Source organism: Calidris pugnax, unplaced genomic scaffold, assembly GCF_001431845.1.
Source record: "Calidris pugnax isolate Ruff unplaced genomic scaffold, ASM143184v1 scaffold203, whole genome shotgun sequence".
In the NCBI taxonomy this organism is placed as follows: Eukaryota; Metazoa; Chordata; class Aves; order Charadriiformes; family Scolopacidae; genus Calidris; species Calidris pugnax.
The window spans coordinates 472,337-492,537 of record NW_015090928.1 but is presented as its reverse complement, the minus strand read 5'-3'; the positions used below and the strand labels follow the sequence as shown (position 1 = coordinate 492,537).

General features: G+C 44.2%; 1 protein-coding gene across 10 annotated transcripts in view; it reads left to right on the top strand.

The window, feature by feature from the left end:
• WNK2 (WNK lysine deficient protein kinase 2) overlaps positions 1 to 20,201 on the top strand; it is a 125,880-nt gene that overhangs the window by 81,089 nt on the left and 24,590 nt on the right. For 5 of the 10 annotated variants that reach the window (XM_014951549.1, XM_014951546.1, XM_014951540.1 and 2 more), the window contains 14 exons: positions 502 to 551; positions 3,002 to 3,167; positions 3,248 to 3,364; positions 3,528 to 3,695; positions 3,927 to 3,972; positions 5,154 to 5,270; positions 6,227 to 6,820; positions 7,861 to 8,312; positions 9,671 to 9,734; positions 11,313 to 11,368; positions 11,446 to 12,131; positions 13,337 to 13,551; positions 15,436 to 15,654; positions 16,595 to 16,693. In XM_014951549.1, coding sequence (XP_014807035.1) covers positions 502 to 551; positions 3,002 to 3,167; positions 3,248 to 3,364; positions 3,528 to 3,695; positions 3,927 to 3,972; positions 5,154 to 5,270; positions 6,227 to 6,820; positions 7,861 to 8,312; positions 9,671 to 9,734; positions 11,313 to 11,368; positions 11,446 to 12,131; positions 13,337 to 13,551; positions 15,436 to 15,654; positions 16,595 to 16,693 — 3,049 coding nt within the window. The remainder of the gene's footprint in view (positions 1 to 501; positions 552 to 3,001; positions 3,168 to 3,247; positions 3,365 to 3,527; positions 3,696 to 3,926; positions 3,973 to 5,153; positions 5,271 to 6,226; positions 6,821 to 7,860; positions 8,313 to 9,670; positions 9,735 to 11,312; positions 11,369 to 11,445; positions 12,132 to 13,336; positions 13,552 to 15,435; positions 15,655 to 16,594; positions 16,694 to 20,201) is intronic. The other 5 variants (XM_014951545.1, XM_014951544.1, XM_014951543.1 and 2 more) reach the window with 4 other exon arrangements.

The following is a 20,201-nucleotide window of genomic DNA, read 5'->3' as shown; positions in this document are numbered from 1 at the left end:
ATGGTGTGAGGGTGGTGTTTTTAAATTATGAATTTTCATCTCCTATTTATAAGTTGCTCTGAAATTTTCCTAATAAGCCAAATAGAGTGAAAATACTTAACGTATTTCAGGAAACTGTACAAAGCAATGAAGCAAATTAGCTTGTATGTTATATCCATTCAAAAAATAAAATTAGGTATGTACTGACGCAGACTTGTCCTGCAGTCAGGTTCTCCCATTGTGGTGAGAACTGTTTCTTTCACCATCTCCTCTGCTTCAGAGACACCAGAGGGGAACCAGCAGATCCGTGGCTCTGTCTTAGCCATTGTGCACAGATACTGATGCTTCGGACAGAAGTAATTTTGGGAGGGTGAAATGGGACATTTATTTTTTTCCGAGTTCCAAGAATTGGTTAAACAGTTTTAGGATTTACTGGTGTCTCAAGAGCAAAACCTTTCTTAAAGGTGTTTTTCATCTGTCATTTCAATGCCTTTACTTAAATGACTTTTTCTTACATTTTAGGAGCAGGCAATACAGGAAAAACTTCAATCTCTGTCACAGAGCTGTGAAAGGTATCATTATAATCTCTTTGGCATAAGAAATGTTTTGTTTCTGGAGGCTGTTTTTCCTCTCTCTTTACAAGGCTGGGCCAAGTGCCTGGCTCTTGCTTGGGGAGAGAGAAGAACAGCGGGAACCGACCAGGAGAAGACGGAAAGGTGCACATCTAGGGAGAAAGCTGAGATGCTCTGTGTCCCGTGTGCCTGTCTTGGCTCCAACTCTTAATTCTTTAGTTTGGGTGGTGCTTTGTTGTATGTACAACAGTTTTCATTTCAGCATGTAACTTCTCTTCTTGTTAAGATAAGTGGTACAGACCTTAGTTTTGATGCTGTTGAATCTGTGTAAAAACATGCTGTGCTGGTATAATTGGGTAAATAGTGTATTCCGTTTTTGGGAATGAACCGGGTGTGCCTGTATCACCTTCTGTAATGGTCATTCCTCAGGTATGTTACGGGAATGGTGTACTGGTGGGAGCTGTGTATTGAACCACCCAAAGCTATGGTCACAAGTGCTGGAACACACAGCCCAAGCCCTTTTTGTGGGTTTGCAGGACACGAGGCTGCAATCAAGCCCAATAATGCTAATGATGGAAGTAACGATGGAAGTTCCCCGAGCCAGCTCAGCCCTCCTCAGAACCAAAAGCAAATTTCAGTTTCTGCCAGCCCTCAGCTGCCTCTTTCTGTACTGGGAAGCAGGAAGGGAAGCAGTGAGGAAGAAGCGAGGAGAGGAGGGTTCTCTGCTGGGCTTTGGGCAGGACTCCCCTCCGCAGGCATCTGCTGCTCCCCGGCCACAGCTCCTGCTTCTGCACCAGCAATAAGCCAGGTTTTTGAGTGTTTGGTCTGGATAAGGTAGATCCCAACAGCGTGTGTTCGTAAGCCTTGCCTATTGCAGGACCCAGCACCAGCTTCATCCTCAATGATTATAAGGCTTTGGAGTTAGGATTTTAGTGACTCTTTTCTGTTTTCCTGAATAAGATTAGTTAAGTTTATGAACTTTGAAGACACTTTTCTCTTACTATTTTCATGCTACCCCACCAAAAACATCAGCCTGATGCAACTCAGTGCAACCCCACAACCTTGAAGTGAAACCTTTTTTCCCAAGAATTTGCTGCTTTTAAATAACTACATGGAAAGTGAGATCTAATTTTTTGTGACCATAGGTTATTTCTGTCCATAAATAAAGTAGACAAAATTAAGGCATTTTATCTAGTCTGTTGTAGAAAGGCATGTCAAATTTTCAGTCATCTTTTGAATTCTAATTTGCCTGTTCCAGCATTGTGTTTGAAAATCTGGCTGTGGTGACTGCAGCAGCAGGGGAGCCTGTCTCAGCCCATGTCTGAGAGTCGCAGGGGGACATCTCCCGATTCCAGGTGCATCGGTGACCGGGCACCGGAGCTGAGCTCTGCTTTGGTAGAGTGGAGGATAATGGCACGTGAAGCAGAAGGCTGACAGTTGCAGCAAAGATATAATCTAGAATATATCCGAGGCGCAAAAAGCCTTCACTTTCCTAACAGGGGAGTTACACATAGAAAGCAGCTGCAAAGGGAGTAGGAATAAGCTGTTCTGCACAACTAGTGCAGAACAAAAAGTAAAAGCCTTAAATTTAAGAAAGGGATCCAGAGGTTGGACTTGAATTGTTTTGTGCCTGTACGGCTAAATGAACACAGGAATAAATTGTCCAGGAAGGTTATGAAATCTCATGGGAGCTTTGCAAGATTAGTTTACACAAACCTCTGTGAGGACTGGTTTAGGCAGAGCTGATCATACCTTGGGGTAATAAATAAGCCAGATGGCCTTACAAGGTTCCTTCCTGACATGGTTTTTATGAACCCCTGGAAATTTCCTGCAAATAGCTTGCATGTCGACGTTTTCTGTACATGTCATATTACAACAAGGTTGTTAGCAGCTACTGTTTTGGCTGCTAAAAATAATATGCTGTTGCCAGCTGGTCATCTGGGATATTGTGGCATAAAACTTTCTGATCCTCGAGAACTGCCGAGAGAGGAGAGGCAGTGTCTTACGGGATGCTGTACCGACTTCTCCCTCTTTTCCTTCCTCTCCAACAAGCACAAACTGACCCCATTTAGACCTTCCTGCTGTGAGTGCAGACAGGCAGGAGTTGTGAAAACTGGACCTTAGAAAAATAGGAACTTGTGCAATTCAGAGGGGGGTGGTAAGGTTGAAGGGATACATTAAGAGTGCTGGGACTTTCCCCATGGTATTGGCAGAAATGTTCATATAGTCTCAGTAGGTGTGGTAGCTGGAGTGTGAGCTGACCTGGAGCAGTTCCCTTCCCTTACCGAGCATCTTTCAGTAGCTGGCTTAGTTTGGGCCAAAAGAGTGCAGATGTGCATTTATTTATTTAATTATTGCAGTCCCTGTTGTTGTGTATCTTACCTATGTATAGCTTCAGTGTGTCTGACAATGGTTTTTTTGGGGGGGGTTTCTTCCTTTCTCTTACAAAGCTACATGAGTCCAGATGTTGCTTCGGGTAAGGAGATGAGTGACAGCTTTGAAGGAGCAATAGGAAGTGGAAAACAAGAAGGAAAGTCTTCGAAGAAACATAAGAAGTCTACCCGTGCTCGTTCACGCCAGGAGAAGTCCAGCAGACCCAAACTGACCATATTAAATGCAAGTACAACCTCTTTGGGGGTAACTGTAGGATTCCTTTGGCTTTGCCAGAAGTAACTGTTGTTAACGTTTGCCTGCAGGTTTGTAACACGGGGGATAAGATGGTGGAGTGCCAGCTGGAAACACACAATCACAAAATGGTGACTTTTAAGTTTGATTTGGATGGGGATGCGCCAGAGGAAATTGCTACTTACATGGTAAGACTCGGTGAGGTGGCTGCCTGCAGGCTCTGAAAGCACCAAGTTGCTTCAGCCAACATATTCTCACCTGTGCTTGTTTACCGTGCTTACTGATAGCTGTGGAATTGGGCATTAATCAAAACATCACTGTTTTCCTCTTTATTTTGATGTGGTCTCATAGGTAGAGAATGAATTCATATTGCAGAGTGAAAAAGAGACATTTATTGAACAAATGAAAGATATTATTGATAAAGCAGAAGATATGCTCAGTGAAGATACGGAAGGAGAACGAAGTTCTGATCAGGGAACGAGTCCTCAGCAAGATACTGATAGACTGGAAATGAATGAGGTAAGAAATTTTAAATAAAGATTTCTAGTTTGATTCCTTTTTCTTAACAACCGGTCGCTGTATGCTAGTTTAACATCACATGGTAAAAAAAATAAAATGTTTTCTAGATAGAAAAACAATGCTTTTACCCCATTAAGGCTTACAACATGAGTGCTCCTTCGAATGATGCTCCTCTTGCGTCGATACGAGACAGCTAGTTCTTCAATTGCTTTGGTTTTGTTTTTTTAACAGGAGAAGCGGCAGTCTCAGATGAAGACACCCGTGTATCAACAAAATGGTAAATGTGCCTTTGAATACAAAATCGATCTCAAGCTTTAAGGCAGTGATGAGTTTCTGTGGAAGTTTGGTAGATTCAGGAGGAAATCTGCCAGTCACTGGTGCTTGGAGATAAATCTAGAAGTATGAGTGCAACGGTGGTCCCTGCTGTTGGCAGCCTGGAAGATGGCAGGGATAACACGATGAGCCTAACATCTGGGGACACTTAGGAAAGCCCTGAATTCCACATGCTGGTCATCAGTGGTGGACAAGTCAGGAAGCTACAGATGAACATACCCTTTTCACAACAGTAACTACATTTGCAAGAGAAAGATAAAAGATTATGTTTGCATTGGTAATTTAATTGAAATTTCTAACCCAGACGTTTCCAGCTACTTTGGTATTGCAGAGGGGATCTTGGCCTTCTGAACACAGTCGTTTTGTACGGTTTTTTACAGACAAACAGAATGGGGAAGGAACTGGCCCTTGATTCCCTCTGTAATGCCTGCTGCTGGGGGAAAATGAAACCTCTGCTGAAGGAAGCATCACTTCCAAAATTCTTGTTGCTGCATGTGTATTTGCTCCATGCTGAAAGGGGAAGAAGGATAATTTAGAACTTCTTTGACAAGTGCAGAAACTGGGAATCCTCCAAACTAGGCTTTCTGCTCAAAACATCTGGTTTATCTTTTGCCTGTAAATGTCATGGAATTTTCTCAGTACACCTTTTTTAACATAACATTTGTCTTCTAATGAAAGTTACAAAGTGTGTATGGTTCTGGTTTGCCATTTACATATGCCATGCTTTGAGATGAGATGTGGAAGGAAATACTAGCTAGAAAACTTCCAACGTGGAAAAGTTAAGCTGCATAAACTTTACAAAATTAACAAATTTTTCATTGTGAGAAGACTGTTCACAGTACTTAATAACATTTTCATGTATGTAACTATTACCCTTCTAAAAGTATGAATGCTTGAAAATAAATTTTCAAATAGCTTAATTTTTTTGGCAGAATCAGGAGGCATCGCTGCCTCCCTTCCAGAAGGGATGAGAATCAAGTTAGGAACCATTGATTTAATCTTGGCTACTATTGTAGAAGTTCTGATATTCTTTCTAAATATGGAAATTGAGACGAGGTTTTGACACATGATCTGGAATCAGTGGAAACTATTGTGTTTACTTTCTTCTTTTCTTTTCATGTCTAGTTTTGCATACTGGAAAAAGGTGGTTTATTATATGTCCTGTTGTGGAAAACCCTACTACTGATGCACCAGAATTTTCTCCACCGGTACCTCAGAGTACACAGCAGTCTGAAGGGCCAGGTATTTACAAATGTTATAGAAAATGTTTTCTTCTCTGAAGCTGCTGTATCATCTCTCTTCTGTTCTCACCTGTTTTAATTGGGACTGTTTCACTTCATTTAGTCTGAGGAAGAAAATGATGAATTTTAAGTGTGTTCCTAGTATTGAACCAAATTAGGAAAGTTTATTTGAGTTTCAGGGAAGTCTCAGTATTTTAACTCTGCCTTCAGCTATAAGGTAACTGAAGTTGTAGTGACTGCTGTCACAGAATCCCAGAATGTCAGGGGTTGGGAGGGACCTCTGGAGATCATCTCGTCCAACCCCGTGCCAAAACAGGGTCACCCAGAGCAGGTTGAACAGGAGCGCGTCCAGGCAGGGTTTGACTGTCTCCAGAGAAGGAGATTCCACACCCTCTCTGGGCAGCCTCTTCCAGGGCTCTACCACCCTCACAGGAAAGACGATTTTCCCACATGTTCAGATGGAATTTCCCATGTTCCAGTTTGTGCCCTTTGGCACCACTGAGAAGAGTCTGGACCCATTGTCTTGCCCTTTAGCTATTGATCAGTGTTGATGAGACGCCTTCTCAGTCTGCTCTTCTCCAGGCTGAACAGCCCCAGGTCCTTCAGCCTTTCCTCAGCAGAGAGATGCTCCAGGCCCCTCAATGTCTTTCTAGCCCTCTGCTGTACCCTCTCCAGCAGTTCCTTGTTCTTCTGATACTGGGGAGCCCAGAACTGGACATAGTACTCCACAGAACTGCTGTTCTAATAAGCAGTGGTTTTTCAGCGATTTTTTTTTTTTTATAATCTGCAATTTTAGGTTGTAATTTGACTTGTATAACAGTGATTTTCCAACTGGAAGCACTAGTGGGTTACAGCTAGATGTGGCTATCACTGAAGCTAGCCAGGAGGTCTTTCAGTGACTTTCTGTCATTCTGTACAGTTCATTAAAGATTGACCTGATGTTTGTGCTCTTTCTAGACCCAGAGCAGTCAGACGATCAGCAAGTGAGCTCTGCGGTGACGGATCCCCCCGGTCTCTTAGCTGGCCAGCAGCCCCCGCTCCAAGCAGGGTTGTGTGACAGCCCCATCGGAGCCTCTCCCTCTTTGGCTCAAGTTCCTGCCGCCGCACCTGCCGCTGGCTTACCCAGCCAGGCCGAGTTTCCAGTGCCGGCACTCCCGCCATCGGCTCCAAGTACCCTGGAGCCAGCGGCCGCTAACAGGGCTCAGTATCCCCCCCGGAAGGTGACGATGCCCGCCCCGCCGGCCACTCCTGCCCCCCGTGCCGCCATGCTGGAGGAGCCACCCGAGGCTTCCCCCGCTCCTCCGCACCACCAGCCGCCGGCCGAGGAGGGCACGTGTGTCCCTGACGTGGAAATAGCGTGTTGCAGTGTGGGGCCACACCAGTCCGTCCCAGCGGAGCTCTGCCCTCTCCCCGTGCTCCCGGACGCCGTTGTTTTGGAGCGGCAGCCTGTGGCCCAGGTCCCCCACCTGCCCGAGGCCGGCCCGCCTGGCCTGCTGCAGCACTCCTTCCTGAGCCAGGCCTTCCCCGCCGCCGACCCGCTGGCTCTGGCGGGCTCTCAGCTTCCGGTGTTCCAGTTTCTGCCTGTTGCCTCTTGTCCTGTTGCTGGGCACCGCTGAGCAGAGCCTGACACCATCCTCTTGCCACCCAGCCTTTAGATATTATAAGCACTGATGAGATCCTCTCTCAGTCTTCTCTGGGGCCCTGCTGGACTGTCTCCAGCAGTTCCCTGTCCTTGAACTGGGGAGCCCAGAACTGGACATAGTACTCCACAGAACTGCTGTTCTAATAAGCAGTGGTTTTTCAGCGATTTTTTTTTTTTATAATCTGCAATTTTAGGTTGTAATTTGACTTGTATAACAGTGATTTTCCAACTGGAAGCACTAGTGGGTTACAGCTAGATGTGGCTATCACTGAAGCTAGCCAGGAGGTCTTTCAGTGACTTTCTGTCATTCTGTACAGTTCATTAAAGATTGACCTGATGTTTGTGCTCTTTCTAGACCCAGAGCAGTCAGACGATCAGCAAGTGAGCTCTGCGGTGACGGATCCCCCCGGTCTCTTAGCTGGCCAGCAGCCCCCGCTCCAAGCAGGGTTGTGTGACAGCCCCATCGGAGCCTCTCCCTCTTTGGCTCAAGTTCCTGCCGCCGCACCTGCCGCTGGCTTACCCAGCCAGGCCGAGTTTCCAGTGCCGGCACTCCCGCCATCGGCTCCAAGTACCCTGGAGCCAGCGGCCGCTAACAGGGCTCAGTATTCCCCACGGAAGGTGACGATGCCCGCCCCGCCGGCCACTCCTGCCCCCCGTGCCGCCATGCTGGAGGAGCCACCCGAGGCTTCCCCCGCTCCTCCGCACCACCAGCCGCCGGCCGAGGAGGGCACGTGTGTCCCTGACGTGGAAATAGCGTGTTGCAGTGTGGGGCCACACCAGTCCGTCCCAGCGGAGCTCTGCCCTCTCCCCGTGCTCCCGGACGCCGTTGTTTTGGAGCGGCAGCCTGTGGCCCAGGTCCCCCACCTGCCCGAGGCCGGCCCGCCTGGCCTGCTGCAGCACTCCTTCCTGAGCCAGGCCTTCCCCGCCGCCGACCCGCTGGCTCTGGCAGGCTCTCAGCTCCAGAGCCCCACGCAGGCGGGGGTCGCTGCCTCCCAGCCGCAGGCCCTGCTGTCCCAGGGGCAGCCATCGGCCTGCCCCGGCCTGGGCATGGGCCTGCTGCAGCCCGGCACCGCCGAGTCCGACGGAGAGGGGCCGCCCCGGGTGGACTTCGTCGACAACACGATCAAAAGCCTTGATGAGAAATTGCGCAATTTGCTGTACCAGGAGTACGTTCCGACTTCTTCTGCATCAGCAGGGACCCCGGACACCTCCGTCCCCTTAGAACAGGGCGACAGTGAATTGAACTTGCCGCCTTTTCCTGAAGACCAAGCTCCCGTGCTGGCGCTGGACGCGAGAGAGCCCGGCCACAGCGCTGCGGACACCGGCCAGGAGGTGAAAGCTGCTGCCGAGCCCCCCTCGGTGCTGCCCCTTCCCTCCGAGACGTGCCCCCCCCCAGCGCGGGTGAGTCCCGCCCTGCCCCCCGCACCCCCGAGCGGAGCGCAGAGCCTGCGGGAGGACACGCACAGATCTTCCCGCTTCTCTGAGCTTTTTTAAGTTTCTCCTCTTGGATGTATTACCTTTTGGCCGTTGACTGCTTTCCAGTGTGAAAGTTCGCTTAAATTTTCACTTGTTCTCTTAGATTTTCACTTTGTCAGATTCATTCTGACTTGCCTTACACAAATTAGTGACATTCCATTTTTTTTCCCTTGGGTTTAAAAATGGTATAATATCTTAACTCATTCTCCTCCTCCTTGTGTCTTGTTTCCAAAGCAGGCAGAAATGTGATTTTTTTTTTTTTTTGGTAGTTTAAGTGTAAAACACAAGGGTAAAAAACAAGTCATTCAAGTTCTGATGAATACGATCATACTTCAATAGGAATTTTTTTTTTTAATATATTTAAATTGATGGCAGTGATTATAATGCCTGCCTTCCAAGTCAGTATGAATAAAATAAGCACTTGGGGAGCCTTTGCTTTGTTCAAGTGCAGCAGCCAAAGGAAGTCACTCCATAGGTACAAGCCTGCTCTGCTTCCAGTAATGATGTCTTTTGTCTTCCCCTGAACTTGGCAGAGAAAGACTTCACTGGGAAGCATCTAGGGAAAGCTGGAGCAGGTGGCCTGGGTCATGATTTGCATCTCAGTTCTGCACCTGTGCTGCCTTCTTTCAGATCAAATCATGTTTACAAAATTCAACAGATTTGCAGCACTTTCTGCTAGAAGATCAGTGTCTATCTGACTTGAAAAGTAGCATTTCTGGAGTTAATTACATCACCCTGGCAAGGATGAGGCTGTCCCGTGTAGTGTCAGCTGGATGAACTCTATCAACTGCTTGAAAGATGTTACAGGAAAGACGGCTGCACATGAGTAACTCTTTAGAGCATATTGTTTAAAATGATAGATTACTTCCTGCAGCAGAGAAAATTCTATGAAAGGTGTTGTGTCTCACCAGTAATTTGAATTTGTCCTATAATAAATATAGATAATAAATATAAATAAATAAATATATAATAAATAAAATAAATGTAAATATAGTAAAAAACACCATAGAAATTACAGTATGTAAATGCTTCTCATCCTGTTTTTAGTAACTTAGGCTGCAGTTTCCTCTGTACCATTGCCACTGCTTTTTTAATTCCAAAGGAGGGGAAAAAAAATGGAGTTGAAAGAAAAGCAAGAAGAGCACCTCCACAGGCAGTATAAAATAGCTTAGTATTCCACAGTAGTGTGCGGGCAGAGAAGGAGGGAGGATGCATTGCCTTTCTGCTCTGTGCGCGAGACTGAAATTCTTTTTCTTTTTTCTTTCTATCGAACATTTGAAAAGTCGGAGGTCACCGCCATCGGGGCTCATTCCTCAGAAGCAAGAGGTGGGTCAGTGGGCAGAAAAGGTAATGCTCCTGTTGGTGATGAACGCAGTGATGCAGCTGTCCTTGTGCGTGGTCCTCTGCTCCGGTGTCCCCTGGCCACTCACCATTGGGGTTAACTGCAGGGCACTGCCCGGCACGGGCATTTCTGATCCTATTTGTAATATAACTAATATTAAATGTCTCATTTCTGCCAAGGTTCCTAGAAAGAAACTGCATCAGAGGCAGATTTATTTGAAACCATAAATATGTAATAGGTGGCTGTGGTGTAGGTATGGGGTGTTCGCATGGAAGGTTATGTTCCCAGTAATACATTTCCAGTGCCCTTAAAAAGTCCAAACAAAGTCCCTCGGATTTCCCAGGCTTCGTAAAGTGTGTTGACAAAAATAATATGATGGAGGGTAGCCTCTCAGAGGGGAATCCTGTAAGATTTTCAAGGAAGTCCCACGGAGAACTAGTGAAGAGTACTTCTCTTTAGGTACTTGTAGATACAGCAGCACTTTCCATAACTACATAGTAGGACCCACAGTAAGAAACGGGGTATTTATCACACTCCATTTACCTGTCTTGCAAGTCATGGGAAGTTTTAAGGGCCGAGGAACCCAAAACTGCTCCTACTGTAATGGGTGGGGTTGAAGAAGACTTATACTATATATTATTTTTTTTTGAGATTGTCTTGGCAAAGCTGGCTACCGGGTTTGTGCAACAGTGTAGACTATTCTTGTGCTGGTAGACATGGATCTTCCACTGCTCTTAGGTCAGTGGGAGAGGGGAAAGCTGTGGGCAGCCTGCATTCATCTATCTCACCACAGACAAAGAGGAGAGGGTGCAAGTGGAACGTAGCACTGTGTAATAAAATTAATGTATCTTAGATACCACCAAGGAGTGCTGTACTTCCCCATTTCAGAACTGTGAAGTGACAGATTTTTGCCTTATGTTCACTCTGTGCAGTGTGCCATAAGAAAGCAGCTTTCTGAAAAGCTTGCGTTTATTTGTTTAACTTCAAAACCAGTGTCCAGGTTGTCAAATAATCATGTCTTGATTACTGCCACTAGTGTCTTGCTTCTTGCATGCTTCTGTGGTCTGAGCGGCCATCTTTTGAGCTTATAATTTCCACTTTCAGCAATGTGCGTTGAACTTAATTTCAGGCACTTATAGTTGTTGGTGTCAGTGTCTGTGGAATGACTTGGTGCGAAATAGCAGTCTGCCTATGGCCAGCTGCAGCTTTTTGTGTGCAGGGGTAGCCGAGGCAGTTACTTTTTTGAGCCATCAAGAACACCCTAGTAATGCAGGCCCAATACACCATGCAGATTTCATTCTTTTTTCTCCTTCAAAATTTTCAACTGACTAATGAAATTCCACACTGCTGCTATTATTCCCTGAATCAATAGATTGAAGAGAGTGCCTACCTGCAGATCCTTTATATTGTCATTGATACTGCCTCCTGCATTATAGATCCTGTATTACAGAGATTGGATATTTAAATTATTCTTTAGTGCTACACTTTATCACACTTCAGTTTATTGCAATAAACACATTGGCTTTTATTGTACTAAAGCATTCCAGAAATGAATATTTATTTTTTTCCAACTTGTAAAACAGGTTCAGCTGCAAGCATCACTTCAGCTCCTGCTGCTGCAGCAAAAGGCCTCCTTCAGGTAACCACAAACCAGGGGCAGTTTTATACTGGACTGTTACAGCTACTTCCCAAATTAATCTCCATTATTTTCTCCAGGTTGCACCTACATCATCAGGCATAACTAAACAGATGGAAACTTCTAAAAGGAGTGAGAAGGCAAAGACTATGGCTTCGTCTGCACACACAGATAATATAACACAGATATCTACAGCAGATGGGGTGATAAATAACCTTCAAAGGGATGACTCTCTAGACTCTGGTTCCTATGGAAAACAGGCTGGAACTCATGATAGCGGTACACCAGCCAAAACTATTGGCAGGTTTTCAGTAATCAGCACGCAAGATGAATTAACTTTAACAGCGCCACACTGCTTAAGGTTCTCAGCACCCCCAGACGTCTATTTGGATGAGCTCCCTTCCAGCCCTGACCTGAAGACAGCGGTGCGACGGGTGCAGACGGCCTCTTCTGTCGACGTCCTCTGTGACCAGGGCTCGAGCGATTCCGCCGATGAGCCTTTCCATCGGCAGCCGGTGGCTGCTGCCCAGCTCTCCCCACCAAGCAGTAGCGCAGCCACTGACTTAATTAAAAAAGCAGCTGCTTTTCTGCAAAGATCTGGCAAAGTGAGCTCACCAGGCCTCGACTCACCTAATGGGCAAGGAACAAAGATTCCCACCATCAACATAACGTCTTTCCACTCGCAGTCGTCGTACATGAGCAGCGACAATGACTCGGAATTTGAAGATGCAGATATGAAGAAAGAATTGCAGAACCTGAGAGAAAAGTATGTCAGGTTTGCAGACAACGCTAGGGAAGCTTGCGTTAAGATACCAAGGCAGCTTAGGATGAGCCAGTGTGTGGTTTTCATAGCTGTAACGAGTTAACTGGTTCTGGGCAAATTAGGCGTTGCTAGGACCTTCCCCCAAATGTCATACTGCATCCTTTTATACATCACTTTATTTGTCAGTTCCATTTAGAAGAATAATTCAATAATAACCTTTTTAACCCCAATGCATTTCTACTGCGATGACTAGTTCCCTCGTGGAAAAGCTTATGTTGATATGGTAGCAAACAAGAGCTCTTGTGGTGTATGTGGTAGGATTTCCCATGTGGATGCACTGAAGGCAGCATAAAAAGTAATCTGGATGCCTGCGTAGACAGCTGCTGCAGTGTTCTTTTGGTGCCCTTCTCTGCAGGGGTGATTGAGACTGTCAGCTCTGCAGCCCCACCGCTGTTCCCAGACTCACTCTGTGGTAGATAACCAGGTATCCGTTAGGCAGGTGAGACCCTGGCTCTGCCTCCCATCGGGTCGCTCACAAAGTCATGGGTCCAGTCTTGGCTGGGTGGGCCTGGCAGGAGTCCATCGTGCTGCCAATCCTGAGAGCTAGCTTCGTTAAATTTGAATATTTTCTTTCTTTCCTGGCAGGTGATGGGTAAAAAATAGTATTAGATGCTAGTTTAACCAAATGTTAAATTTTATCTCAAGGTATAATGGTTTTACTGAATACAGATGATGCATCTTTTTATATCAGTAATACTTTAAACCGACTTTACGGCATCATGAAATCTGCATTATAAATAAGGTAATGATTCATGTGCTAATGGTGTTCTCATGGGAAGCAGTTTTGCTTTTCTTCATGTTGAACTCCTTCAAACTAATGTACGTGCCTTGGGACTTAACTCTTTGGAAAATAAATTTTGAAGAGAGAAATTCTGAAATAGATTGGAGTTCCTGTCAGATTTCATGTCAAAATCAGTTGTTTTTACAGAGGATGTTGAATTCTGTTGAATATTATAAGTGAATATTTGAGAAGTCAGTCACCACATTTGCCGGGTAGATAGTTATAACTTCACATGCTTCTGGATGAACAGTTGATTATTTTATAACCAAAGACTGTTTTGTTTCTTTTTTTATAACTAATTATACCATCAAGATGATGTGCTTTATCAGATACATTGCTAGCAGAGTTCTTTATTTTTTATGTTTAGGCATATGAAAGAAATTGCTGAACTTCAGACTCAGCAGAAGAATGAGATAGAGGCACTGTATATTCGGTTAGGGAAGCCCCTTCCTCCCAACCTGGGGTTCCTTCACTCAGCCCCACCAAGTGGCCGTCGCCGAAGAACCAGCAAAAATAAATTGAAAGGTGGAAAACTATTAAACCCTTTGGTCCAGCAGCTCAGGAGTGGAACGTCAGGCGCAAGTAGGTACTCTCGGTTGCATTCCGTACGCCTGTGGTTTGTGTCATTTGTGGTTCTGATGTGTAATTGCATGGACTGCAGGAGAGGCACTCAATTTTTATTGTTTTCAATACTGTAGCTCAAGTTTGCATACTGTGAACTGGTTTTGAAGTGGGGTTTCCTTTGGGACAGGCTTATTGCAGCTGCCCAGTGCTGAACCATACGTCCCTTCTCTGCGTTGGTTACAATGCTTGGCAGAGAAACGATATTCCACTTCCATTTGGAACACAGCCTGGTTACATTTTCTCATCCTTCCTCCAAATGCAATTTATTGACGTTTGTATTCACTTCTTTGGTGCTGTTATCCTCTATTGATTATGTGCTGTATCTTTTTGCTGTTGTTTATTTTTTCCTACAAGGTACCATATAAATAAGATTGGTTTGCATTTGCTCCCCCAAAGGATGGGAGGTAAAAACAGTTATAAAACTGTGATGGATGCTTTGACCATCTGAAGTAGTTTGAGATTTTTCATACAGTCTTTAGTCATTATCTCTTTGGAAAGAATAAAGATATAATTCAACTGGGAAATGTTGATATACCCCAGTACCTATTTCTTCAGCAAAATACAGAAAAGAATATTAGTAATTTTTCTTCAACTTATAGTTCATGCTGTTGTTTAGAGGAATAGCAGCACTTCCAGCATTAACCCTGTATTTCGAATCTAGTAGATCCTGTTTTCAAGGTCACTGCGTCATAGGTCCACTTCAAATTTCTTTGCATCAATCTTAATTATAGATACAGTGTTTGAGAGGATTTTGCTTTTAATTAAGGATTTCAACCGAGATAGGAAAAGATATTTAGAGGCAAGATGTTCTGTAATCCATCTTGCATCTCGGTATTCTTGCCTTCGGGACCTTAAGCAATGCTCAGTGCTTTTTACCTCTGTATTTGCTGCTTGGCTGATGTGCAGAGGTTTTACTTCCTTTCCTTGTGATGAGATGTTCTGAATGTCTGTTATCGCCAGTCCATTCATTTTCCAGTTTATTCTTGGGTTCTCTCTAGCCATTTCTTGCTCTGTCTATTCACAAAACCCACATCTGTCTCCACCCGTGGATCTTGGCTCTCATATCAGTGTGTTACCCTCATCCAAGGAATTTAAGCTTATTTCTGCATAAAATGCCCCCCCCCCGCCCCCTTTTTTTTTCCCTGTCACCTTCAGTTAGAGAACAGAAATCTGCTCAGACTGCTCCTTGGGTGCATGCCTTCCTTCATGCATTTCTTCTGCATTGTTTTCCAGTTTTTAAGACACTGTGTACAGTTCACATTATCTTTGAGAATCTGTATTCGTGCCTGAGTCTTCTCGTCCTTGACTATGTAGGTTACTCATTTTTTGGCCTTCCTAGGTCCTTTCCTGGGGATAAAGGACAGGCAGTTTCTAGTGCGGTTACTGGTGTAATTGTCATTTCCACTGTTAGATGGTTTTGCTGATAAATCCGTGTAACAAATGATTCCAAATGTATTCTTGTGGTAAAGCCTCTTTACCTGCATGTAGATAGAAATACAGACACAGATACTTATATATAGACGCATACATATCTATATACAGATAGCTATAAATAATAAGTTCCTTATGTCTTTGCAGTAACTTTTTATTTCTCTCCATTTGCTTACTTTAACTTTCATGTTTGGGAGCAAATCTGCATGTTCTGCTCAGTCGACCCGTGTGTTCACCCTCCTACTTAGGCCCTTCTGCGGCTCTGACTTAATTTCAGCAGTGCTCCTTGTGAGGTCCTGGCTCCAGCCTTTCTGAAAAACGCAGAAAAGAGTAAAAACCAAACCTTCTCCCTAAGCTTCTTGAAGAAACTGGATTTGCCTTTGCATGTGTTTTGCTTGTTTGCTCTTTCAGGTAATCTTTCAGACTCTAAAGACTCACCCCACAAAGAGACATCTAAAGCTCAGCCTGGATCTCCCGAAGCAGCAGCAGCAGTAACCTCCCCTGCCCTGGGTACCTTCGGGAAGGCTGTTCAGACGCAGCAGCCGTGCTCTGTCAAAGCCTCCTTGTCCTCTGACATCTGCTCCGGCTTAGGCCCTGAAGGAGGAGAAGCCAACGCAAGCTCTGGCCAAGGTGATTTTTTTCATACCGGCTGTTCGGCATGTCTTCCAGCACATGCTTCCCTTAGGCTTGAACTTTTTTAGGAGTGGATTTCACTTCTAGTGATATAGGAGCAGGAACCTTTGGCAATCCAGACTGCTGGCTTACCTTTTAAATAGATCGTTGCAGTATTGTCAGAAGAACAAAAGTAAAGTACCTTAGCAAGTGTTAAGAGTAAGCACTCAAGAAGGCATGCTAATTTTTAGGAAAGAAATACCTTTTATTTTTGCCAGCAGTGGCTTTATACTGACACTTTGTCTGGAGTCTGCCTTACAGATTTCTGAGGAAAAAGAAAACAAAAAAGGTATAGGAGGATAGGAGACACTTTCCTTTCGTTCGTTTTGGGCTGGGTTTTAGCCCCTTGATACTGGTAGACCCAGAGTTCCTCATTCTAAACTGCCAAACCATCTTGAGTGACGGGGGGAAAAAAAAGAAAAGAAAAGGAAATAAAAAAAAAAAAACCAACAAAAAATCCAATCCAAACCCAGAGAACCAAGTTTTGTTTCCTTTATCTAAGGGGTGAACTTTGTGCATGATTTTGGAGTCCCAGCTAAATGACCGTGGATTGGCTGTGTTCCCCAGTCCCCACCTCTGGTACTTCTGTGTATTGCACACCTCTAGGCTTTGACTGATCTTGTTGCCATGCATATTGGAAGTTATAATGATGATTAAAATACCTTCCTCTCATTGCACATCCTGCCAAACTAATCTACAAAATATCTATCTGTTCTCTTCTGCTGTTATTGCATCCTTTGTGTATGGTCAATTAACTTACTCCTCTTTGGCAAAGTTAAAATGGAGATGTGGATGTTTAACTAACAAAGCTGATTTGACTGATGGTATAGGACATCTGATCACAGCTACTTGTACTTTATAAGTGTCTTTGTTTTCTTCCCTTTATATTCATTTGCAGGCTGGACGGTTTTCCACCAAACGTCTGAGAGAGTGACCTATAAATCTAGTAGCAAACCTCGTACCAGATTCCTCAGTGGACCTGTGTCTTTGTCCATCTGTTTGTATTTGTTCTTTTGTATTTTATCACAGTCCATCTTTCTTTTACCCCCTTTTTCCAATTCCATATTTTATATCTCTAATATGTTTGGCAGGATGCCCCTTTTTCTGAACCATCTTTTCTTTCTTTTTATCTTTGTTTTAAATAATCATCATGAACAACACACCTTATTTATATTAATTTTTCATATGAAAGCTTTTTTTGCACTGCTTTTGGCTCGTGCCTGGGCACCAAAAGCATGTGTGGAAGATCTCATCATTTATTATATAGCCTTATGGTAAATTTTACCCTGGACTTATCAAAGCTTTTGTACTTTATGTGATTTATGTTGAAGTAATTTTATTTGCAATGTGGCAAATATACATGTCTGCTGTCCCAGTTCCAGCGACAACAAAAAGAAATCCATCCTTCTGTAGACGAATGGTCTCTTTCACACATGTTTGGACTATGAAGACATGCATGTAGCAAGCTGATACAATACTAGAAGGTCACTGGAGGGTATAACTTCCATACAAGGGCTGTATTAACACAATATACAGTACTGTTTATATCCACTCTATTTTCTTTAATTTTTTTTCCCCGCTCTTTGCATGTGGAAATGCTGAGACAATAGTGCTCCAGCTGGTTCTTTCAAAAATCTGTTTTCTAGGTGGGCTTTTCCCTGTGCATTCACTTTAATTACTTTAAGTGAGCAATTTTGTATATACTCGGAAGCAGCAAGAAGATCTGGTTACTCCGAGGGAGAGTACCATCAACTTTTTTTGTGTAAACTGATCTGGCTGAAGCACTTTACTCAGTTTATTTTCTTATGACCTTATGTGACCTCAGAGATGAAGTCAATTAGCAGTTCATCAAATCATAAATAAGTAAAAAGCAATATCAGATTTTTAGATGATACTTTGAAATGGATTGCTAGGATCCAGTATGTTTTGTTTCAAATAATTGTGCACCTGCTATTTGTACTCTATTTGTATGACTTCTAAAGTAATTGGCAATTCAACCAAATGATATCAAGCTATTTAATTAAAAAATTAAGACCTTTTTACCCAATCATACACGCTGCTCTTTAGGCAAACAGATTTTGCTTGTACAATAAAGATATGTTGTGCTGAACAGGTACTATAGGCCACTTACATATAATATTAGAAAGGCTAATAATGTTCTTGAGAAAATGTTTGGTTAACGAAATGTTCATTTGCATTAATATCAGATCTCCCATTGGAGTTGTACATTGCTCATCATTATCCAAGTGGTACAGATCAAAGGCACAAGACCACTCAAATACACTCATAATTTTATGAATAAACCATATTTTTAAAAATAATCTTGATTTTTTTTTTAAGTCCCTAAAAGTCCAAGCACCCAGGTTGTTGAAAACTGACGTTTCCTGCTCAGCATTCTGCATTTATTATCATGCAAGTTTTTAATTACTATTGAAGTCATGAGACAATTTTGCATTCAGAGATTTTTTTTTTCTGAGACCCTGAGGGGAATTCTCGATTCACAAATTTTCCCATTTGGTATTATAAGGGACATAGTAGTTTCTTCTTCTGCACATGTAATTCCCAGAAGTCGTTTCATTAATCTTTCACAGAATTACTATTCAGTAGGACGCAAAAAAGACTGGGATATGGCAATTAAAAACCAGCATATTAAAAATGTTTGGGTGCATGGATATTGTGAATGAAACCGAGGGAATATGTAAATCCTTCAAATCATGAAGTTTCCCGATGCTTAAATAACTTGGCACGACTAATTGCTTTCTGTTCTCAGCCCATATGCTCTCTTCTTGGATTCTTCTGGGCGCAGCATTCGGGGAGGAGGTTTGCACTCCCCCGGTTCTGAGTCATACCAGGAGATGGACTGAGTTTCAGGCACTTAACCCTGACACATCCATCTGAAGTCACCGCTGCTCGGAGAGCGCAGCATAGTTACCAATACCCTCCATCACTTCAGTTGCTAGGCTTTTTTCCCCAGCTGAAGGACTGGTAGGTTTTGATGGGTTACGAGCTTATTTTAGCTTATTTTAGCTTATTTTTGCAGTGAATCCAACAGGTTGGTAGCATGTGTGTGATGGGATGAAGATGGAGCTGCCTGCAGCCCTATGGTTCCCCAGGGGCAACTGGGGCTGGGACTGCTTGTGGAAGGACAGCTTCCATCAAGCCAGTATCTAGAGCAGCCGTGACCATGGACCTGAGGAAAAATAGTGCTAGATGATGATGATGATGATGATGATGATGGATATGCCGTCTGGCTTGTGCTCCTTCCGCTCTGGCAGGCACATCCATTGACCCAGCCTGGAGGCAAAGCCAACCGTTTGGACTAGGTGCTAACCATGTTTGGCATCTTTGCTGCGTGCTTGAGCAAGGAGAGCGAGTGCGAGGCTATGATGGGCCAGTCCCACATGGGCAATTTGGGGTCCTGGTGCTGTTCCCCAGGTCAAGGTGTCCCTGGGATATTTTGTTGTTGTTGTTTGAGAGCTGTTGGGAAAAGTTGTGCTGGATTTGCAGCCTTCAGAGGGGTGGAGCCCCTCTGCTGTGAGGACAGGCTGAGAGAGTTGGGGGGTCCAAGGAGACCTTAGAGCCCCTTCCAGTCCCTCAAGGGGCTCCAGGAAAGCTGGGGAGGGACTCTGGATCAGGGAGGGGAGCCATAGGACAAGGGGAAAGGGTTTGACACTGAAAGAGGGGAGACTGAGATATCTCTGGGAGAACTTGTTTGGTGTGAGGGTGATGAGAGCCTGGCCCAGGTTGCCCCGAGAAGCTGTGGCTGCCCCATCCCTGGAGGGGTTCAAGGCCAGGTTGGAGGGGGCTTGGAGCAACCTGGTCTGGTGGGAGGTGTCCCTGCCCAGGGCAGGGGGTGGCACTCGATGGGCTTTAAGGTCCCTTCCAACCCAAACCATTCCATGATGATTCTGTGATTTTCAGAAATGCTCTGAATCGCTACATTCGATTGAGCCCTTTGGGGAGCTTGGATACTCCAGTGCGAGGCCTGTTCTATTAGCACACAAATTAGCAGCACACTTTTAAAAACAAATGTTCAGATGCATTAAAGGTAGTTTTACCAAATATCTTCCCCTGGTTACAAATTTGAACACTTTCACAGTGTTCTCCCAGAACAGCTTTTTGGTCTGTTCCCTGTGTCCAACAATTTTCCTTTGCACTTTTCATGGACTAAAGTATTTTTTTTTGAGCTTCAGCATAATCTTAGCCTGAATTCCTTCCCTGGGTTAAATTGCCAGGACATCTTAGGGAAGAGTTTGTGCTGATTTTAAGTGGAATTTTCAAAGCTCCATTTGGCTTAGGCTTGTAATCTTGTGTAAAGCAATTTTTGTCAGGTCTGTAGTAATTAATATATTGTATGTGCATATGTGATTATGGAAATGGTCAAATAATTTATTGCCATTTCAATTTTATTTTAGCTTTCAAGCTTTTTGGCAGCTGTTAGAGTGCAAATATGGGACAGTGGATTTTTTCTGTCCTGCATGATATAATAGCTACTTAATTTCTCA